The 18720-nt window shown below is 38.2% G+C and overlaps 1 protein-coding gene across 11 annotated transcripts in view; it reads right to left on the bottom strand.

The window, feature by feature from the left end:
- auts2a (activator of transcription and developmental regulator AUTS2 a) overlaps positions 1-18720 on the bottom strand; it is a 373611-nt gene that overhangs the window by 266813 nt on the left and 88078 nt on the right. For 9 of the 11 annotated variants that reach the window (XM_084730512.1, XM_084730516.1, XM_084730515.1 and 6 more), the window contains exon 3: positions 13559-13771. In XM_084730512.1, coding sequence (XP_084586638.1) covers positions 13559-13771 — 213 coding nt within the window. The remainder of the gene's footprint in view (positions 1-13558; positions 13772-18720) is intronic. The other 2 variants (XM_084730513.1, XM_084730517.1) reach the window with 1 other exon arrangement.

Here is an 18720-nt window from a genome sequence, read left to right as displayed (position 1 = left end):
GCAGTTGGCGGAGGGGACATGTAACACACAAGTCATCAGTAGGATATGCAGACAAGGCGGGTGGATGCATGTAGTTAAGAGTTGCGGGGGTGTGAATGTGCCGTCAGAGGGCCTCAAGCAGGATAGGGCCTGCTCGTACAGAAAAACAAGGCTAACCCGAATCCCAGTATATGTGTTATATTATGGTCCAATTGTGACATGAATAGTCAGCAGTAGAGTCTTAAGTAAATTACTGGATATGAAATGTTCATCTGCTATTTTCTGTATTGGTTCCACTAATGTTTGGTTCTTAAGGTGTACTGAAGGAGCAGAAAAATGTTAGAAATCTAGCTGTAAGAACAATATTTGAAGATATCTGATACAACAGAGAATTTATTCTACTTAAAATTATAACTATTCTAATTATCTACACACTCCTCCCTGCACTTTCATTTGTTTCTATCTGGGGATGTCTCTCGTTTTTTTGAAGACACACTGCATTTTCAGTTGATTGGTTTGTCCGAGTGATTGTTCCTTGGGGTGCTTTAACTGTGTACATCTTGGCACATGGAGAGCTGTTTTCTCCACGCCTCTGCTGGACTGTTACAGTGCTCCAGTTTCATTCCCTTGTGCTGAATACCAGGTATTGTACTGTCTATGTATCATCTGTGTGCATATGATGCACTATGATTACATTTGTAACGTTATTGATTTGCATGCGTGTTGTGTGTGCTGACCCAGTGAGGCACTAACTACAACACCTATAAAATGTCAGAAAATAGTGAATATCAATTACACTGTCTCAAAATTCAAGGTGATGTCTTTAAATGTCTAAAATCCAAAGATATTCACTTTTTATAAGATAATAAACACAGAAGAGTAGAAAATCACCATATTTAAGAAACCAACATTCATTCATCAATAATCAAAATAATTTAATAATCTAATTCTTTTTAACCACTTGCCTGGTCGGACAAGTGAGTTGCCTTATTTACTTGCCCGACATGCCATTTTACTGGCCCTGGGCAAGTGGGGAAGCCTTATTGTTGAGCCCTGGATAGCCTTAAAGGGCAACTGACACAGGACCAAATCAATGTTTTGCAAGTCACAAGTAAGTCTCAAGTCCAAAGTCAAGAGTGACAAGTCAAGTCCTGAGCCCTAAACATGTCATTATGCACTCTTTACTAAATGTAATGCCTTTTTAATGCCCTTCAAATTCCCCTTTAATGTTTTTTTGCACCCTATATTTTTTGCACACCAATAGTACTATCTTTGGCATAATTTTTTTCCTCTAAGCTGTGAGAGCCTCATGTAGTAAGTGGGCATAGACTAAAAGATTTCAGGTGAGGGATGAAACCAGTTGGAAAATCCTTAGAGGGCTGTGACTATACTCGTTGAGTCTGGAGTTACAGTATGTAACTAATGTTCACACCTAATTATTTTTATACTGAAATCACAGCTTTTTGCACTTACAGGGCTGGTCCCTGCTTTGCTGTGGTCTAGCCAAAAATATAGTAGGTTACAGGGACCTCAGCATCACATCTTGACAGAGGATCCTAGGTTTCTAGCAGTACTTGCATCACACAATCATAGTAATACACTAACATGAAAGTACAAAATGCATGATGAAGCTGTATGGAGATGTGGGAATTTGCAGTCAAACTGACACATGATGCTGTAGTAACATCTCGTCACATACCATTATATTCCACACAATTTTGCTGTGTAAACATGAACATTACATACAGTGCCGTAAAAACACATGTACACAGTAATTACACACAGCCTTGTCAAGTCACTGGATGCATTAAAATATTTACAGATTGTTGTCATGTGTGCCACAAAGACACAAAGACCACAAAACAAGCCGTCATGATTGGATTTGATTTGATCCAGTGCTATAAACCGCCACTGTGACAGCAACAATTATCATCCCCACAACCGAGGCCCCCACCAGAATGGATTTAGCATCTTATCTGACAATCAGGACATTGCTTTTCTTCGAATCTCTTATTGGCTTAGCGGATAAGCTTATTAAGGGTGACCCGCGAAGCTGAAAGAGCTGAACATTATATTACATTTTCACTGCAGATTGAAAAGCATGTAAGCTTGCCCCCGTCCTGACAAAATCAGGGCTTCAGTCCAAATATTTACACACACACAACATTACCAACCCAGGAGATGTGCCATTAGTGCTTTTAGTTTGATCTCATTACATATTTGGCCACCAGCAGGTTGAAATGAGAGTTCAGTCTAGGTAAGAGACTGATGCTGAATGATAATACAGCCTCTGGCAGGCCTAAGGCAGGGCTTTTCCATCAGGGCAGGTGGAGTGAGAGTCTACCCAGTGAGATGATTCAGGGAGCCAGAGGCCAGACACCAGAGCCCTCCGGTTGACTAGCTGACCTGGTTAGAGCCTCTCAAGGAACAGTCTTCAAACCCCGGGGCTAGACACCGCTCAGCAGTCTCCACAGCAATTACTCCTCACCGCTGGGACAAAGACCAAAGACCACAGCTCTCTTTTTACATGTGACTGACAAATGGGGACAGCTGTGAAGTGGTGGCTTTTACTTTATTCTTTTAATAAAAGAACTCAGATGGACAATCTGTAAAAAAAAATACTGTCATGTAAGTTTTATGTAGCACATATTCAACTGCATTACACTCACTGCCACCATACTGTATGTCTTCATAAGGGTTTTGTGTCTTTTGACTGCTGACACTACAAACAGCACAATATGTGAGACTTGGTGACACTACTGTGTGTGTGTGAAAAGGTAATACCGCTTAATTACTCAGAGAAGAAAAGGCTCATAAAAGACCTTCTCAGTTCCAACAGCCGCTACCAGTAATGCCAGGGTGGTCTGCCCAGTGACTGTGCCTGTTATCCCCATTGTACTACACTGCCTTATAATGAGCCAATACCAGCTGACAGTGCCTGATGCCAGGATCCATTTAATCCGTGGTTCATTTAATGTGCTGGAGAGGTTTAAACAAGGATATCATAGTGGAAAGTACTTAAACTAAGATTAAACTAATTGCACAGTTTTGTATTGCCATGTACATTTGTGAGACCATTAAAAATGTATTTACACAGAAAAACTACAGACAATTACAGAGCTAAAAAAAATCAGTTATGATGGCCAAGAGGTAAGAGACAAAAAACTGACATACTGGAAAACCGACCTGTCTACTGGTAATTTTGTCACTGTTGGTACCCAGTTTCTCTCTCCAGACTGTTTCTGTAGTTGTTTCACATGTGTCAATGGTGCAACTAAACACACCTATTAAATGATTGGCTGTTTGCGTGTCACTTGTGTCATTATACAGGGATGTAATGGGCTGTTTAGGAGCTAGGGCATTTGTTATGTGCTGTCATGGCAGTTTGCATTTAATGCCTTTATATGGAATTACTGACCATTTTATTAAACAAATTTCATATTGCTATTGATGGAGTGTCTATTGCTGATAAATATCAGTATTTTTTATTGCCCAGGCCTATGTTAAGTCTTCCTCTGTGTTTACAATGAACAATGAATGAACAACTTGCTAAAAGTTTGATATTTATGTTAAAAAGAATCAAGTAAAAATCTTTAACTGAGACACTCAATAAAATTTGTAGACGGTAAATTCTGTGGACTTGTAGTAATTAAGGAATAATTTCAGGTACAGTCAGTGGCTTCTTTTTGGAGGAGGTGGAGGAGCAGTCCTGCTATTATTGTTATAATGATGGAGTGAAAGGAATTTCCTTTGTAAGTTTTCCTAGTATTGTTATCTTCATCTACTGACTGATTTTTTGACATTAGGCAGGGCAAGGCAAGGCAATTTTATTTATATAGCACCATTCATACACAAGGCAATTCAAGGTGCTTTACAGAACTTGAAAATGCATTAAATTAGAAACAATAAAAGAGCATTACTTTTGCTTTAAGTAATGCAGGAGTATTTGACTATCATCATTGTCATCCAGGGTTCACATAGCAGACTGTGTGTGCATTACATTTTTAGGGCACATAGTGTTCTGGGAGGTGAATGAACTTATTTCTTCTTTCTCACCATTGCTGGGTTTCCATATCTGATTTATAATATACACCTCTGGAAAAAATTAAGAGACCACTGCAAAATGATCAGTTTTTCTGGTTTTACTATTTATAGGCATGTGTTTGAATAAAATGATCATTTTTGTTTTGGTCTATAAACTGCTGACAACATTTCTCCCAAATCTGAAATTAAAATATTGCCATTTAGTGCATATATTGGCAGAAAATGACAACTGGTCAAAATAACAAGAAAGATGCAGTGTTTTCAGACCTCAAATAATGCATATTAATTTTTAAACAACACAACACTAATATTTTAACTTAGGAGGAGTTTAGAAATCAGTATTGGTGGGATAATCTCAATCTTTAATCACAGCAGTGTTTTTTATAATCTTCCTCATAAAATAAGATTTGGTTCAGGTGATCATCTAATCAGTGTCTCATTAAGTAGAATGAGGAGGCTTGTGTTGGAATCCAACAAACACTGGAATGGACTGACTGTCATACATGTAGAGATGCTGATTTAACAAACTCTTGTCAGAGGGCTCTCTTATTTTTTTACCAGAGCTGTATGTTTGATATGTGCACAGCTTGTCAAGTGGAGTAACAGACACTTATCATTTGTTGATACAGCTTAGGATGAAACTTGGAGCATTCGGTTTAATGTAAAGGATCTCCCTGCTAATGTAATCATGGTAGAATCATAAAAATGAGATCGTACAGTGGCCCAAATCAAGATTGTGATCTTAATACAGCCTAGGGCTGGGTGATATTGCTTATAAATAATATCTTGCTATTTTTAGGCTATGCTGTGATATACAACATATACATCAATGTACATTTTCTCTAAACTATACCGTAAATTCTCAAATAGTGGCCAAGGCCGTATATGTTTGACCAAATACCTTGAATTTGATGCTGTGACAATATTACAGGGATGAGTATTGGAGCTTCCACAAAACATTAACACAATGAAATATTTGACAAATAATCATCAGTACTGTGGATATGATGACTAAATGGCTAAAGCAAAATAATAGAACAGCTAGAGCAGTCTGTTAAGTTCAGAAAATTACATCACTTTATTGCAATGCAGCCTTGAAAACCAGGAAAAGACAACACTTACGTCATGTCACAATATAACAATATCCACAATTTAAGACAATATCCAGTCACACACAGTATTCATATAATATCAATATATTCCCCTTTCCTAATACAGCCTTGAGAATTACAGTAGCAGTGTAAATAGTAGTATTAGTAATAGTGGTAGTAGTAGTACATAATGGAACTTAGTCACGAAACATGTTTTCAGTCACATTGGTGACTTTGGAGAAGCCAGACATGAAGAAAATCACATACAGATAAAGTTTATGTAGAAATCTTCAATTAAAATGAGTGTGAGAGGAATTGCCCCCAAATCACATATATAGCAAAACCAGCATTCCTTCCAGAGTGACCCGAGTCCAATTTCAAGCATTTCACCAAAATGTCTGGAAAACAGACAAATAAAGAAAGACAAACAGTCAGACTAGCAGACAGACAGGCAGGTGGTTGGACTGAGATGTGGGGGATCAGAGGGGGGAAGTCCAACCTGAGCCCTCCTTGCTCACCCCGTCCCCCACTCATCGTCTCCCCACTCCCTTCAGTGCCAGAGAGCAGATGGGCTTCACAGCACGTCCCTCTGTTCACCAGAGCCACTGTACAAAGCAGCACACACCACAGGCCACCAATCCAACATCAGTGAGCTGAACACAGCCTAACCAGGACAGAACAACACCCCCACCCGCCACACACACACACACACACACACACACACACACACACACACACACACACACACACACACACACACACACACCAGTGCCAGAAACATGTATCCTGCAGGTCAAAATCCAGGCAGATATAAAGATGTGACCTGTAGTTACAACATCATCACCACCCGTAGGGGTGGGGGAAATTTCTGATTCTTAGATGCATCGCGATTCGGACGTGGACGAATCTGAATCAATTCACAAACATTCAAATTTCGATTATTTAAATCTGTTAATTAAAGTAATACAGAAGGTTCTAAATAATGAGGAACTAAGAAGTGCGGTACACGTCATCTCTGGGACACTTTGGGATGTGCACCTGGAGCGGACACGCCGACACGCGCACAGAGGAAAACAAACATGGCTGACCGCCAGCCACCTCGCCGTGAGATCCGAACAGCTCCTTCTAATTTAAAAGCAGACGTGTGGAAACACTTCGGCTTCTACAACGTCGACGGTGGAAGCGAACTGGACAAGAGCCAAGTTATATGTAAGCTGTGTCGTGCTAAAATAAAATATTTTGGCAACACGACAAACATGAGAAGCCATGTAACTCGATTAGTTTAATAAAATATAATGGAAATTAATTCAACTCTTGTTTCTTATTACAAATGCACTGTTTTTAAAAATTGTGATGATGATGATGATGAATGCTTATTCAGTGAGACAAAAAGAAATGTGTGTTGTGAAAAAGTGCATCAATATACATAAATTAAAGATGCATCAATAATCGCTTTATAATAGAATCGTAGCCCCTGAATGGTAATGGTAATCGAATCGGCAGGTGCCCAAAGATTCCCACCCCTAACCACCAGTGTGATATTTAAAGGGTGCAAAGTAACATTTCCTGAAGTTGTCAGAATCTGTTCTGAGACATCACTTGGGACACATGAATAAACAAACAAGCAAAAAGATGCAAAATGTTTTACCTTCTGGGTTTGTTAATGTTTTCTTAACTTGTGAAGTGAGTATAAGTCTCTACATTGCAGCTGAGCTCCTGAAAACAGCTTAAAACCACAATCTGACGCAATGAATATGTGAGGCAGGTTCTAATAAACTCTGCTATAATCCTACATGTGACTGAGTTGTAACCTTCCCTGTTTATGTTTGCACTTTTCTAAACTGAAGACATCCATGACAAGTGGACTGACTTTAGACTTGCATAATTAAGGTTGCTGCTTGGTTTAACTTGCACACTCATGCAAATTCACCGTAATGCCTCATTTGATTTCAAACAGGGACGAATAAACACAAAAATCTTTTTACACAAGGACAGAACACTTACATTGAATCCCTCTTTGCATGCCTATTTCAATTAGGAATGCACTCAAATTTTAATATATCTGGGAAAGTGATGGGAATGGATATTTCTGAAGTTCTCATTATTATTTGGAAAACGTTAGCTCCATGATACAGTTGAGTGATTCTGGAGAAATATCTAATTGGAATTATTTTGACTGATTCTGCAATTGCGATATGATTTGTGATATTACAGGAAAGGATCATATTTACATGAGTTTTAATCATTTTGATTGAAAAAAAACATTAAAACAATTATGGTATGGTATTTTTTTTTAGAGATCTTTACTAAACAATGATGATTTCTGAAGTCTAGAGACACCTCTGCAGCAACAAAATATTTAACACAATATGTTATTTTGACACAAAATTCACCTTTAACAAATATTGTGCATCCAGTATATTGCAAGTTCTATAAAATTTAGATTAACTGTTTAGGTCTACTCCATGATGGAGCATAGTTAAAAACAATCAAATACCTTTATCAATCACTGATTTAATGCATCAAGATTATTCCCTTCAACTGAAGGATATTTTCATAAACTTCCATGACTTCAATGTTGAGTTTATTTCCAATACAAAACAGAAACTCTTAATTTAGGAAAACACTTTTTTTCACTTTCTGATTTGTCAGTATCCCCAGGTTAAAGGAGGTGGTGGGCTTCAGACATTCATAAAATTTTGTTTAGCTAAAAAAATATATATATATATATATATATATATATATATATATAGAGAGAGAGAGAGAGAGAGAGAGAGATGAAAAGTACAGTGTGACAACAAGAACATTTTGACATGACTTCCCACTTCTAGTCCTCTATCCAAATACAGATAGAGAAACAGATATTTTTGGTTGGGAAAATACAGACACAAATACAAACAATGACATATCTGAGCTCCTCTGCAGATTTACCCTAACCCTACACATAACCATATACACATAAACCACTTAGTCAAACTCCTTAACCTAATCCTAATCACTGACCCAAAATTCAATGTTTTCAACACAGAATATGCTTTTGTCCCCAACTGCACCAGCCATCTCCAGTTAACTGGTATTGAGTCTGAAATGTGTCCCTGATAAAAGGTCATAAACAGACACACACATAGCCTTGAGCTGACTGACCACAGAAAGCAGTGATAAGTTCAATACTTCTGCATTAAAGTCTCTGGTTAACTTTTCAGAGCCATAATACAATGAATATAGTCCTAAATCAAAATCTCAAAATCTGTCAATTAAACAAAAACATACCAGTGAATAAAAGCTCCCCCAATATGATAAAAGACAAGAAGAGTTAAGGAGTCATATCATTTGTGGCTTGCTACTGTACTCTCATCCATCTCAGCTGAAGCTTCCTCTATCTGAGCTCTTTTTTCACTGTGAAGCAATATGTCAGAGGCGCTTATAAACATTTCTCTATTTCCCCCCCCTTGAGCTTACAATATCTCATAGTTCAGTACATTGGGTCAGTGCCAGAGATCGAAAACATTTGCTGCAATCTGCGAGCTCGGCTGGAAGAGGAACAAAAAAAGAGGCAAAGAAAAACACCTCTTGCTTTATTCAACACCAAATTCTCTCTCTTCCCTCATTCTGCTTAGAGTCAGAGAGAACAAAAGTGCTGATAACAGGTGCTCTCTCACCAGGCTGAAGCAGTTCTAAATGGAGAATTAAACCTTGAGACAGACCTCTGACATTTAAAATGTAACCTTGTGGGAGGACAATGCCTTAACGTTTATTTACAGTGAAGCCAAAGGAAAGAAAATAGTTCTGCTAGATAACTCTGCAGCTTGTTTCTCGTCACAGAGGACAAAAAGGGGTGGCGTAGGGCACAGATGATGATCTTTTCAATTATGCAGATGTCATAAAGCGTGACAGATTAATGTGTTATTGAACACCAAGGTTGATAGGTCTATCTGCGTCTTGCATGGAACAGAAAACTATTTTTTATTATTGAGAATGGTGATGGTGTAACAGTCTGGGCCTCAGCTGCCCTCAAAGCCATATACATTAGGTTATCATAATCATCAGTAATATAATCATTAAATCATTTTTGATCATTACCAAGATTAAAGGGAGCCATTGTAATTGAGAGAGCTGTCAGTGGTGACTAAGCCAATATGCCTTGTATTTAACCCACCGAGTTGTTGCGATCATGTCAAAGCCACTTGTGTGTAGAGGGTTCATGTTTGTTTGTGTGTTAACACATATGTGGGTGAACAGAGGAGGGAGGTGAGAAACAGAGTGGGTGAGAATGTGGTGGATGTGTTTGTGTGTGTGAGAGCTTGCATGTGCATGAATGCATCTGCCAGCATTTGTGTGTGTGCTCTCAGAAGATCAGGGATGGGCTTCCTTGTGTCAACAGCTGAAACACCAGTCATGACTGAAACATGCCACTGCAGCCACCTGCCAAAGTATCCATCAAGTACACACACACACACACACATACACACAGTCAGACCAACAATATGAGACACATTTGAAATCAAAGTGCAGTTGAACACATTTATGCACACACATTGTCACACAGACATACATCCACACAGTCATTTCTGTACTGTATGTACAGCTGTCACAGCAGTATAAGACAACCTTGAAACTGGCAGGTAGCACCATCTGTCCATTAGCTGGTACAGGAACAGACATGACACATATGCAGCAGTGGTGACCCTCACAACAGAGGTCTCCCTCTGTTACAGGATAAAATCACTGTATGCTGCATTCACAACACTACTGTACTTTCTTTGTCATGTGCCTTGTTAAAAATAAGAGCCTTTCAAAACAGTTGGAACACCAACCAACATTAGTAATGATTACAGGCTGAGGGGATTGTCTTCTCAGCAGTGGAGGACAGACACAAGAACATAGCCACAACAGATCAACTGCCTGAGCATCTTGCATAAAAAGTATCATAAACAGTATGTAGTGTATCTGTAGGATTACATGGGTATGAACTTTGTGTTCTGTAGGTACAATGACGGTATCTCATATTTAAAATGCTTGACAATTTTCTGAAATTTGTTCAAGAGACACCAGAGTATATGCTAGGGCTGGGCAATATATCAATATAACATAAATACTGTGATATGAGACTAGATGTCATAGATTTTGGATACTGTTGTGTCACGATATGGCATATATGTTGTCTCCTCTTGCTTTTAAAGGCTGCATTCCAGTAAAATGATGTAATTTTGTGTACTTACCAAAGTGTTATACTTGTTCTGTTATTTGTCTTTACTCTAGAGATGCACCGATTTCCGTTTTTTTTTTTTTTTTTGAAGGGTCTGACCTACCAATTCCGATTTTGGCTGATTCAGATTTTCAATCATTCCTTGTAAAAATTAAATTAGATGTTCATAATAAGACACTGACTATTAAATATTCATCAAATACTATTTAAATTTTCTCCAAAGTCCTCCAGGTTACAACCAGGCCTTATTATAGTTTTATATTAAGATTATGAATCAGGTGAACGTGATCTTGCGAGATCATGGAATCTCGTGGGATTTCACAGGACGCGATTTCATGTGATCTCCTGTGGTAAGATGTAAACAAATCAGAGACAGACACGGTGCAACAGTTTGCTGCAGTAAAACTTTGCCATGAAAAAAACAGACGCATAAGTTAAACAAGTCTTGATGAGAAAATGTTTGAAGAGACACATCAACACAGGTTGTTTATTCTTCAGCCAGAACAGGAGGTGAGATTTTAATTGTCCCTCTATGAACAGCAGTCTGCTGCTGGCTAACATTAGCCTGAAGAGTATGAGAATTTATGTCTGTTCTGCTACATTGTCAGCTGCTCTGTCTCGTTGTAGACTGTCTGTCTTCTCTTTATCCTGTTCTTGGAATCTGTTGCTGACACCAACTTCATACAAGCATGTGTCTGAGTGTGTAGCTGTTATCAGCGCTGTGTTGATATCACGGTCAGTTTGTCTGCTGCACACATGACGTGACCATCGTGCAGAACATGTGTGACAATGACTGGCACAGAATCAGATTTGTGACGCTGGTCAGGGCCTGTCACGTGAAAAACTGGCCCAATTCCAAGCATTGCCGATTAATCGGTGCAAGTCTACTTTACTCACAGTCATTATATCCACATTACTGATGATTGAAAATCTCAAGGATCCGATTAATCATTAAAGATAAGTGGAGGGATTTTGAGAAGACTTGGCACCCTGTATTCTTGCATCTTGCAGATGGAACCGAATCCTAACTGCAGTCCGGGGTTGGGGTGGGGATGGGGATGGGGAAGACGTAGATGGGGAGAAGTTGGGTTAGAAGTCTTATATTTTTCTTTTTTATATCTAGGGAGTATGTTCCTGCTGTGTTTTATATTTCTTATTATGTTTATTGATATGGAAATTAAGGATGGCAATACCATATTTTTTTTTTAAGTTAAAGATTCTTCACAACAAAAACATTTGAAACATATTCATCAAAAACACTCACTGTGTTAATATTCTGTGAGAGCACTAATAGTCATCCCTACAATATTGTCACAATATCTATATCGAGGTATCAAGGTATCAAAAATATTGTGATATTGATTTTGTCCATATTGCTCAACTTTAATGGTATACTATTTTAGAGTAAATGTGTGTATCAAGATATATATTGTGGAATAACCCACAAATAACAAGATATTATCTATAAGCTATACCACCCAGCCCTAGTATGAACCCAAACATCTATCAGGTTTTAATCAAATAGTAAGCAATCTGAAAATCCTACAAAAATGTGACCAACAAGGCAAAGCTGGAATGGAAATCAAGAAATACCACCACACTACTGCTCCTACAAAGCTACCATGGAGTCAACAGTGTACAGTATACATAAGCAAACTATGTGCCTGCTAAACCATGGCTTTGTTTTCCCTCATGTCTACTTGTCCTGCAGTGTTCCACACAAACATGTCCTTGAATGTGCAGCTCAGGAGGACCGACCCTCTCCTAGAGAAATGGCGGAGCATAACCTCAGAGTCTATGCTTGTGTGTGACTGCGTGTGTGTGTGTGTGTGTGTGTGTGTGTGTGTGTGTGTGTGCGTGCGTGCGTGCGTGCGTGTGTCCGAGCGTGCGTGTCTGTGCTGTAACAAAGAGTCCTTGCTGGTGGTGGAGATATACCACTGCATCAGTGTAGCATAAATATTCATTAGTGACCTTGTCACCTTCCTACACATAAAAATATGTTCAGGTATACAGTACACTGATATACATGTACCCTAGAAACTATATTTCACACTGGAGAGCATTTTGACTTCATTCATTCAACTAACACAAGTTAAACACAATAGGCTACCATTAATCATGGGTGTGTTGAACATGCTTGTGATGTCGCTTAGTCTTTTTTTTGTAAAACACAGAAATGTGATCCAGCCATTAATTTGTTTCTGTATTCTGCTTTGCTTTGTTCTTTTGCACAATTGAGTTTTACTTGTTTGTAATTGTCAGAAAAACAACATCTACATGGAATATGACTATGTAACAATCCTTGTGAGAATACTTAAAAATGACTTGCTTCCAAAAGCCACCGACAGAACCAATGTCTATCATTAAACCAACACCAGAGCTGTAAACACAGATGAGGTGTTTACTTGCAGATTTCTGCAGTGACACAGTTCTCTTGGGATGGTTAAGTTATTATGTGATGACACAATAAAAATATAATACACTGAACACTGAATTGCTTAGTCTGAACGACAATCCCACCATCATAAAAATGTACAACTGAGTAGAGTTCTTTTTTTTCCTGTAAAATGACCACAGATAAAGCAGCTTTGGCAAAGTATTAATTCAGTTTAAAGAACATCAAGGCCATGCTCTGAGAAACTGTGAGAAACTACAAGCAACAGCAGCATAAGGCCAGTGAAAAGCCTCAAAACCTTCATATTTCTAGATGCACATTTTCCAGAGAAAGTACAACAGTAGCTGCTACTTTTTTCCAAACATCCCCAGCTACCCCACCTCCAGTGCCAGTGTGTAGTGAACAATGGACTGCACAAACACCCCCACAGAAGCTTGCATTAACAAAAATAGCTGTTTTACATTTGCCCTAACTACAGATTTGATATAACAACATGGACACTTGGTGCATCAACAAGTGAACACTGAGCCAAGACGAAGCAAAACAACTGCAGAAGTATTTAAAGATACTTGAACTCACTGTATTGACAATTCATTTCCATATGACTTTTCTAGGCACATCTGTTACAGATATCAAAAATCTCATTTCACTGACTACATCCATGGCATTATCTTCTCACTTTTTCTCTCTTTTCTCAGTGTGATCGCACTGAAAGGACACAATGTCAAAAAGGCTGTGTAACAGAAATCTAAAATCTGCTATACATGATTTAATGTTCATATGATATGATTACTGTATCAATACAATACAAAGGAATAAATAAAAAAAATATCTTAAACTCACCATGGTGTGTTTCTTGTTCAGGTGTTTCTTCTTCCTCTTGCCTTGTGTGTGTGCCAGGCGGGGGTTGTTCTCCTGGTCTGAAGGCTGTTGGTGGTGGTGATTGTTCTTGCAGGGCTCAAGGCTCAGGCCGTTGGGAACCCTGGCAGGCTTCTTCTTGTGCAGGGGCCCTGCCTGGTTGTCTCTGCACTCCTGGGGCTTCAGTGTCATATTCTTCTAGAGAAAACAGCACAAGAGAAAGTTTTAATTAGTACCAAAACAAATGTTTTATCACCAACGCTGGTGACATGTTTTATAGCATGTATGAGCTGTGCAGCTGGCCTTTGAGGACTCAGCAATCATACGGTCCATTAACAGTCAAATCAATGTTTTATAAAATTTTATACCTGAGAAAACCAGCTCATTAGCACACTCAAGAGCTTGAACAAAAAAGAGCTGAGTATCCTACTCATAAGAGCCTGTTTTGACAGATAGCAAATCTCCACTCAACAGTAAGCAGTGCAGTGAATTTGCTCCAAATTGAGGGGCAATCGTGCAGAAAGGCTTTAGATACAGTGTAGTATCACAAGATTTTCTTCCACAGAGAACAGCATGAAAGTGGTTCTATGTTAGATTTGTGTGGGGCTTTGCCACTTGGTTTTATATGTAAGTACACAACAGAGAGGCCAACAGGAACAATGATGATAGAGAGAACAGAATGAGACCCAAACTGGATTCAAAGAATGATGTTGCAGTTAGATGATGTGTGACTAAGACAGCCAACAGGATGCCAAAAGCAATGGGAATTTTCAATTAGTTGCCTCATTACAACTCTGTAGAAGGACAGCAATAAACATCAAAATGTTTCATTTCAGTTTTCCCGTCACAAAAACTACATCTGGACACATTTCTTTTCATGAGGAGAACTGGATTCTGAAAAGAAACCGATAAGTTACAACTCCAATATTGCAGGGTACACACATGGGGTTATACAGTTTGACAGGGCTGATCAATAGAGCCACTCATCTGCTGCTGAGGGACTGTGTAATGTTTCACAGCTGCCCACAGTAAAACTTATGGAACAAATCAGCTTTGTTATTTGAAGGGGTGACCTGTTTTGCTCCATTGTGGACCAAAGAGCCATTGGTGTTAATACCCCCAGGGAGACATTTAAGCTGGTGAGGCAGTCATCTGAGTGGAGGCTGGCCGACTGTTTAAAGAGAAGGTGCAAAGCTGCTACAGCTCCACTAATGACTTGTCAATACTGTGCAACATTTTAACAAGAAGGCTGGAGAGACAGGCTTGTGAGTTCCTAGTGGCATTTACACCACTGATGTCTGGATACATGAACACTTTCGAGGCCAAGAAAAGTAATATATGTATGATATGTTAGCCTGAAGCACTTATTCTCTGGGTGCATGTGTACTCTTTTAGCCTTTAACCTTGATGATGGGTGTATGAGGATTATTCCTGCAGGACCAATAACACTGCTGTTTGCCATTTTTCAACACTCTTGTCATGTTTACCTTATTCTATCTTCTGCTTTCTAAATCCTCCATATCTGTGCTACTTGAAAAGTTGACAATTTTCCACAGAATGACAGGGACTGTTTTTACTCATTTCTGCACTGTCACAAGTTTAGGCTAAATTAAGGTCGAGATGGATTATGGACCTGCTCCATTGGTGGAAAGAAGCTAAGTACATGTACTTTACTTGATAATTCCATTTCATCTTACTTTATACTCCTACTAAACTCTATTACATTTATTTGACAACTATACAGTTGCTAGTTAGCCAAGCCAAGGGTTAACATCAAAACATACAATCGGTAAATTGAACTAATTGTCAAGATAATTAAAATTATCTTTACTTCAATAAGATAGAATATAAAATGCTACATACACAGTAATGCATTGACAATAATAATCAACCAATCTTATTATTAATACCAATATTAATCAAACTAATAGGGGATATTCTGCTGCCAACTGAGTACTTACTTACTACTTTACTTACTTTCATACTTTAAGTATGACTTGGCATCACCAGACTAATTCACAAAGGGGAAGAGAAGTGAAAAAAAGGCAGCAGGGTTGCAGACAATCTCAAATTATAGCAAAACAGTACTCTAAAATGTGTTTTGGACAGTGGGGGAAAGAGTACTGAAAATCTGTACTCAAGTACAAGTACTGTTACATTGCTAAAATATCACTGAATTACAAGTAAAAGTACTAGTGTTAGAAAAATACTTAAGTAAAAGTACAAAGTATTTGTCAAAAAAACTACTCAGAGTATTAGTTACTTTTAACCGATGATGCCACCATCACCTCTCCAGACTAGGGCTCTAAATTTTCTGTTTTGCTTTACCAATAGTTTAAACACTGACAATCATTAATAACTGACTTGATACAAAAGAAGTAGTTTTTTCCCCTCATTTTGATTGGCTGTCTATTTTTTCTCTCATTTCAAGTTTTTATTTCCTTATTCAGCAAAATGTCTCCAGCAGACAAAACAAAGCTAGATGAGGTGCAGGTACTGCCACGACTATTGATTAAATATCCATGAATACATTTCTAACTGGTTAAATTCTTAATGAAAAATCAATTAAAGCTCAGTCATTAACATACTTTTTTTGTTTTGTTTTTTGTCAATATGTCCTGGTTTTCTTTGGCTTTTTGCTACCAAATCACTTTATTGGCTACTGGCTAATTGCTAAATGCAGATAAAAGGTCTGGATATGAATTCAAATTGTACTCAGTACTCAACTATGATTTTAAACGTAACTAAGTAGATTACATGGCATAATGAATACTTGAGTACAAGTAAAAGTACAGACTTGAAAATCTACTCATAAAAGTACAAGTACCCCAAAAAACTACTTAATTACAGTAATTTGAGTATTTGTAATTAATTACTAATGTTGTAACAAAATCGACAAGTCAAGGATGGTGTAAATCTGTCTGAATGGGAGGGAGACCAGAGGTATCTGTTAGAGAAAATGAAAAAATGAGCTTGCAGATTTCTGGTTCCAAGTCTACTGTAAATTAATTTGGCTATTAATACTTACATACTTTTACTTAAGTCAAATTTGGAATGCAAGACTTTTATTTGAAGTTGAGTAAGGCTGTGTTCTAACCAACTTGAGCAACAAAAACAAAAATGCAGCTCTCTTATTCATTTGAATGGGGCCAGTCTGTTGCCGCAATGGTCACCCAGCAAAAAACCTGGCTTCACTTGAACCTGGCTTAACTTTTAATATGACGAAATGTGACCTCATCTGGCAAGGCACTGCCTTGGCCAATTAAAAACATGCAAGTGCACATGCTTGGTTGATTACTTTGTTACATCAATGGTGTAATTGTATAGTATACCATCATAGTCACAGAAGATAACTGTGATTAGGGCTGGGCAATAGACCCTTTTATAGCCAATGCCATTTTAAAAGTGTGCACACCTTTTGGCAGCAGAAGTAGCTCTCTCCCCAAGTCATTCAGATGAGTTAGCAAGATGCAAATGTTGAATTAAGAATTTAACCAGCACCAAATTAACCAAAATGCCTGGTTGCTGTGTATATGATGCGTCAGAATTGATATTCTACTTAATTTGTACAGAATTTGGATTAGATCTCAATCATTTCAGAACAACTGGTGGCATTTGTTAATTTTATTAGGATCCCCAATAGCTGCAGCAAATGCTGCCACTATTCTTCCTGGGGTCTGAACATGCATAAAATTCTACAATATATGCAGATAATATGTACATACAACAAGAATACACAGCACAGACTATGCTGTTATTCAAAAGTGAGTGATGTTATGGAAAAGTCCTTAACATTGCCATTTCCATTAATAACACAATATTATACATTAGACTTGCACCGATTTCAACTTTCTTAGCCGATTCCGATTTCCGATTTTTGAGGGGTCTGACCTATCGATTCCGATTTTGGTCGGTTCCGATTTTCAGTCTAAGAACTGTAATTGACAGCATTCACAAACATTTTTGCAAATTTTCTTGTAAATATGTTCATAATAAGACACTGACTATTAAATATTCATTTAATACTTTCTCCAAAATCATCCAGGTTACAACCAGGCCTTATTATAATTTTATATTAAGATTATGAATTGGGTGAACGTGATCTCGCGGGATTTCGTGGGACGCGATTTCACGTGATCTTTTGTGGAAGCGGATGTAAACAAAGCGGAGACTAACGCAGTGCAACAGTTTGAAGTAAAACTTTGCCGTGAGAAAAAACAAACACAGAAGTTAAACAAGTCTGGATGAGAAAATGTTTGAGGAGACGCATCAACACAGGATGTTTATTCTTCAGCCAGAACAGGAGGTGAGATTTTAACTGTCCCTCTGTGAACAGCAGTCTGCTGCTAGCTTGCTAGCATTAGCCTTAAGTGCGAGAGAGTTTACGGCTGTTTTGCGACTTTGTCAGCTGCTCTGTCTCGTTGTAGACTGTCTGTCTTCTCTTTATCCTGTTCTTGGAATCTGTCTCTGACACCATCTTCAAGCAGACATGTCAGAGTGTGTAGCTGTTATCAGCGCTGTGTTGACGTCACGGTCAGTTTGTCTGCTGCGCGCATGACGTGACCATCGTGCAGAACATGTGTGTGACAATGACGGGCACAGAACCGGATTTGTGACGCAGACCGGCCGGTCACCGGTCAAGGCCAGTAACGTGAAAACCAACCCGATTCCGAGCATTGCCGATTAATCGATGCAAGTCTATTATACATTATATATGTTATTCCTATAAACCGTCTCCTAAATCATATTACATGTGATATAATTATACTATATACGATTCTGACACCAATGACAATAATAACAACAGCAATAAGTATTACCGTTATCATTACCGCCATTACAATCCACACAACATCCTTATAGTTTTAATATTATTGGCAATAATATTATCCACTACAACCATCGTAGTACTGATAATAGCAATGACAACAATGACAGCAGCAGCAACTGTGATAACAATAATTGAGATAGCTGCAAGCTATTAAATGCGTTGACTGGACTGAGAACGTGATCAAAACTGCTCGTTTGTAGCACCCATTGACAAGCAAACTGTAAAAAGGTCTATATATTGATATTATATCATGTTGTGATATGAGACTAGCTATCTTGATAGATTTTGGATATCATTATAATGTGATATGACATAC

The sequence above is a fragment of the Lutjanus erythropterus genome, chromosome 11, assembly GCF_056507025.1.
Source record: "Lutjanus erythropterus isolate fLutEry1 chromosome 11, fLutEry1.hap2, whole genome shotgun sequence".
NCBI lineage: Eukaryota > Metazoa > Chordata > Actinopteri > Lutjaniformes > Lutjanidae > Lutjanus > Lutjanus erythropterus.
Note: the sequence above shows the minus strand (reverse complement) of the source record. Positions and strands in the feature narration are given on the sequence as shown.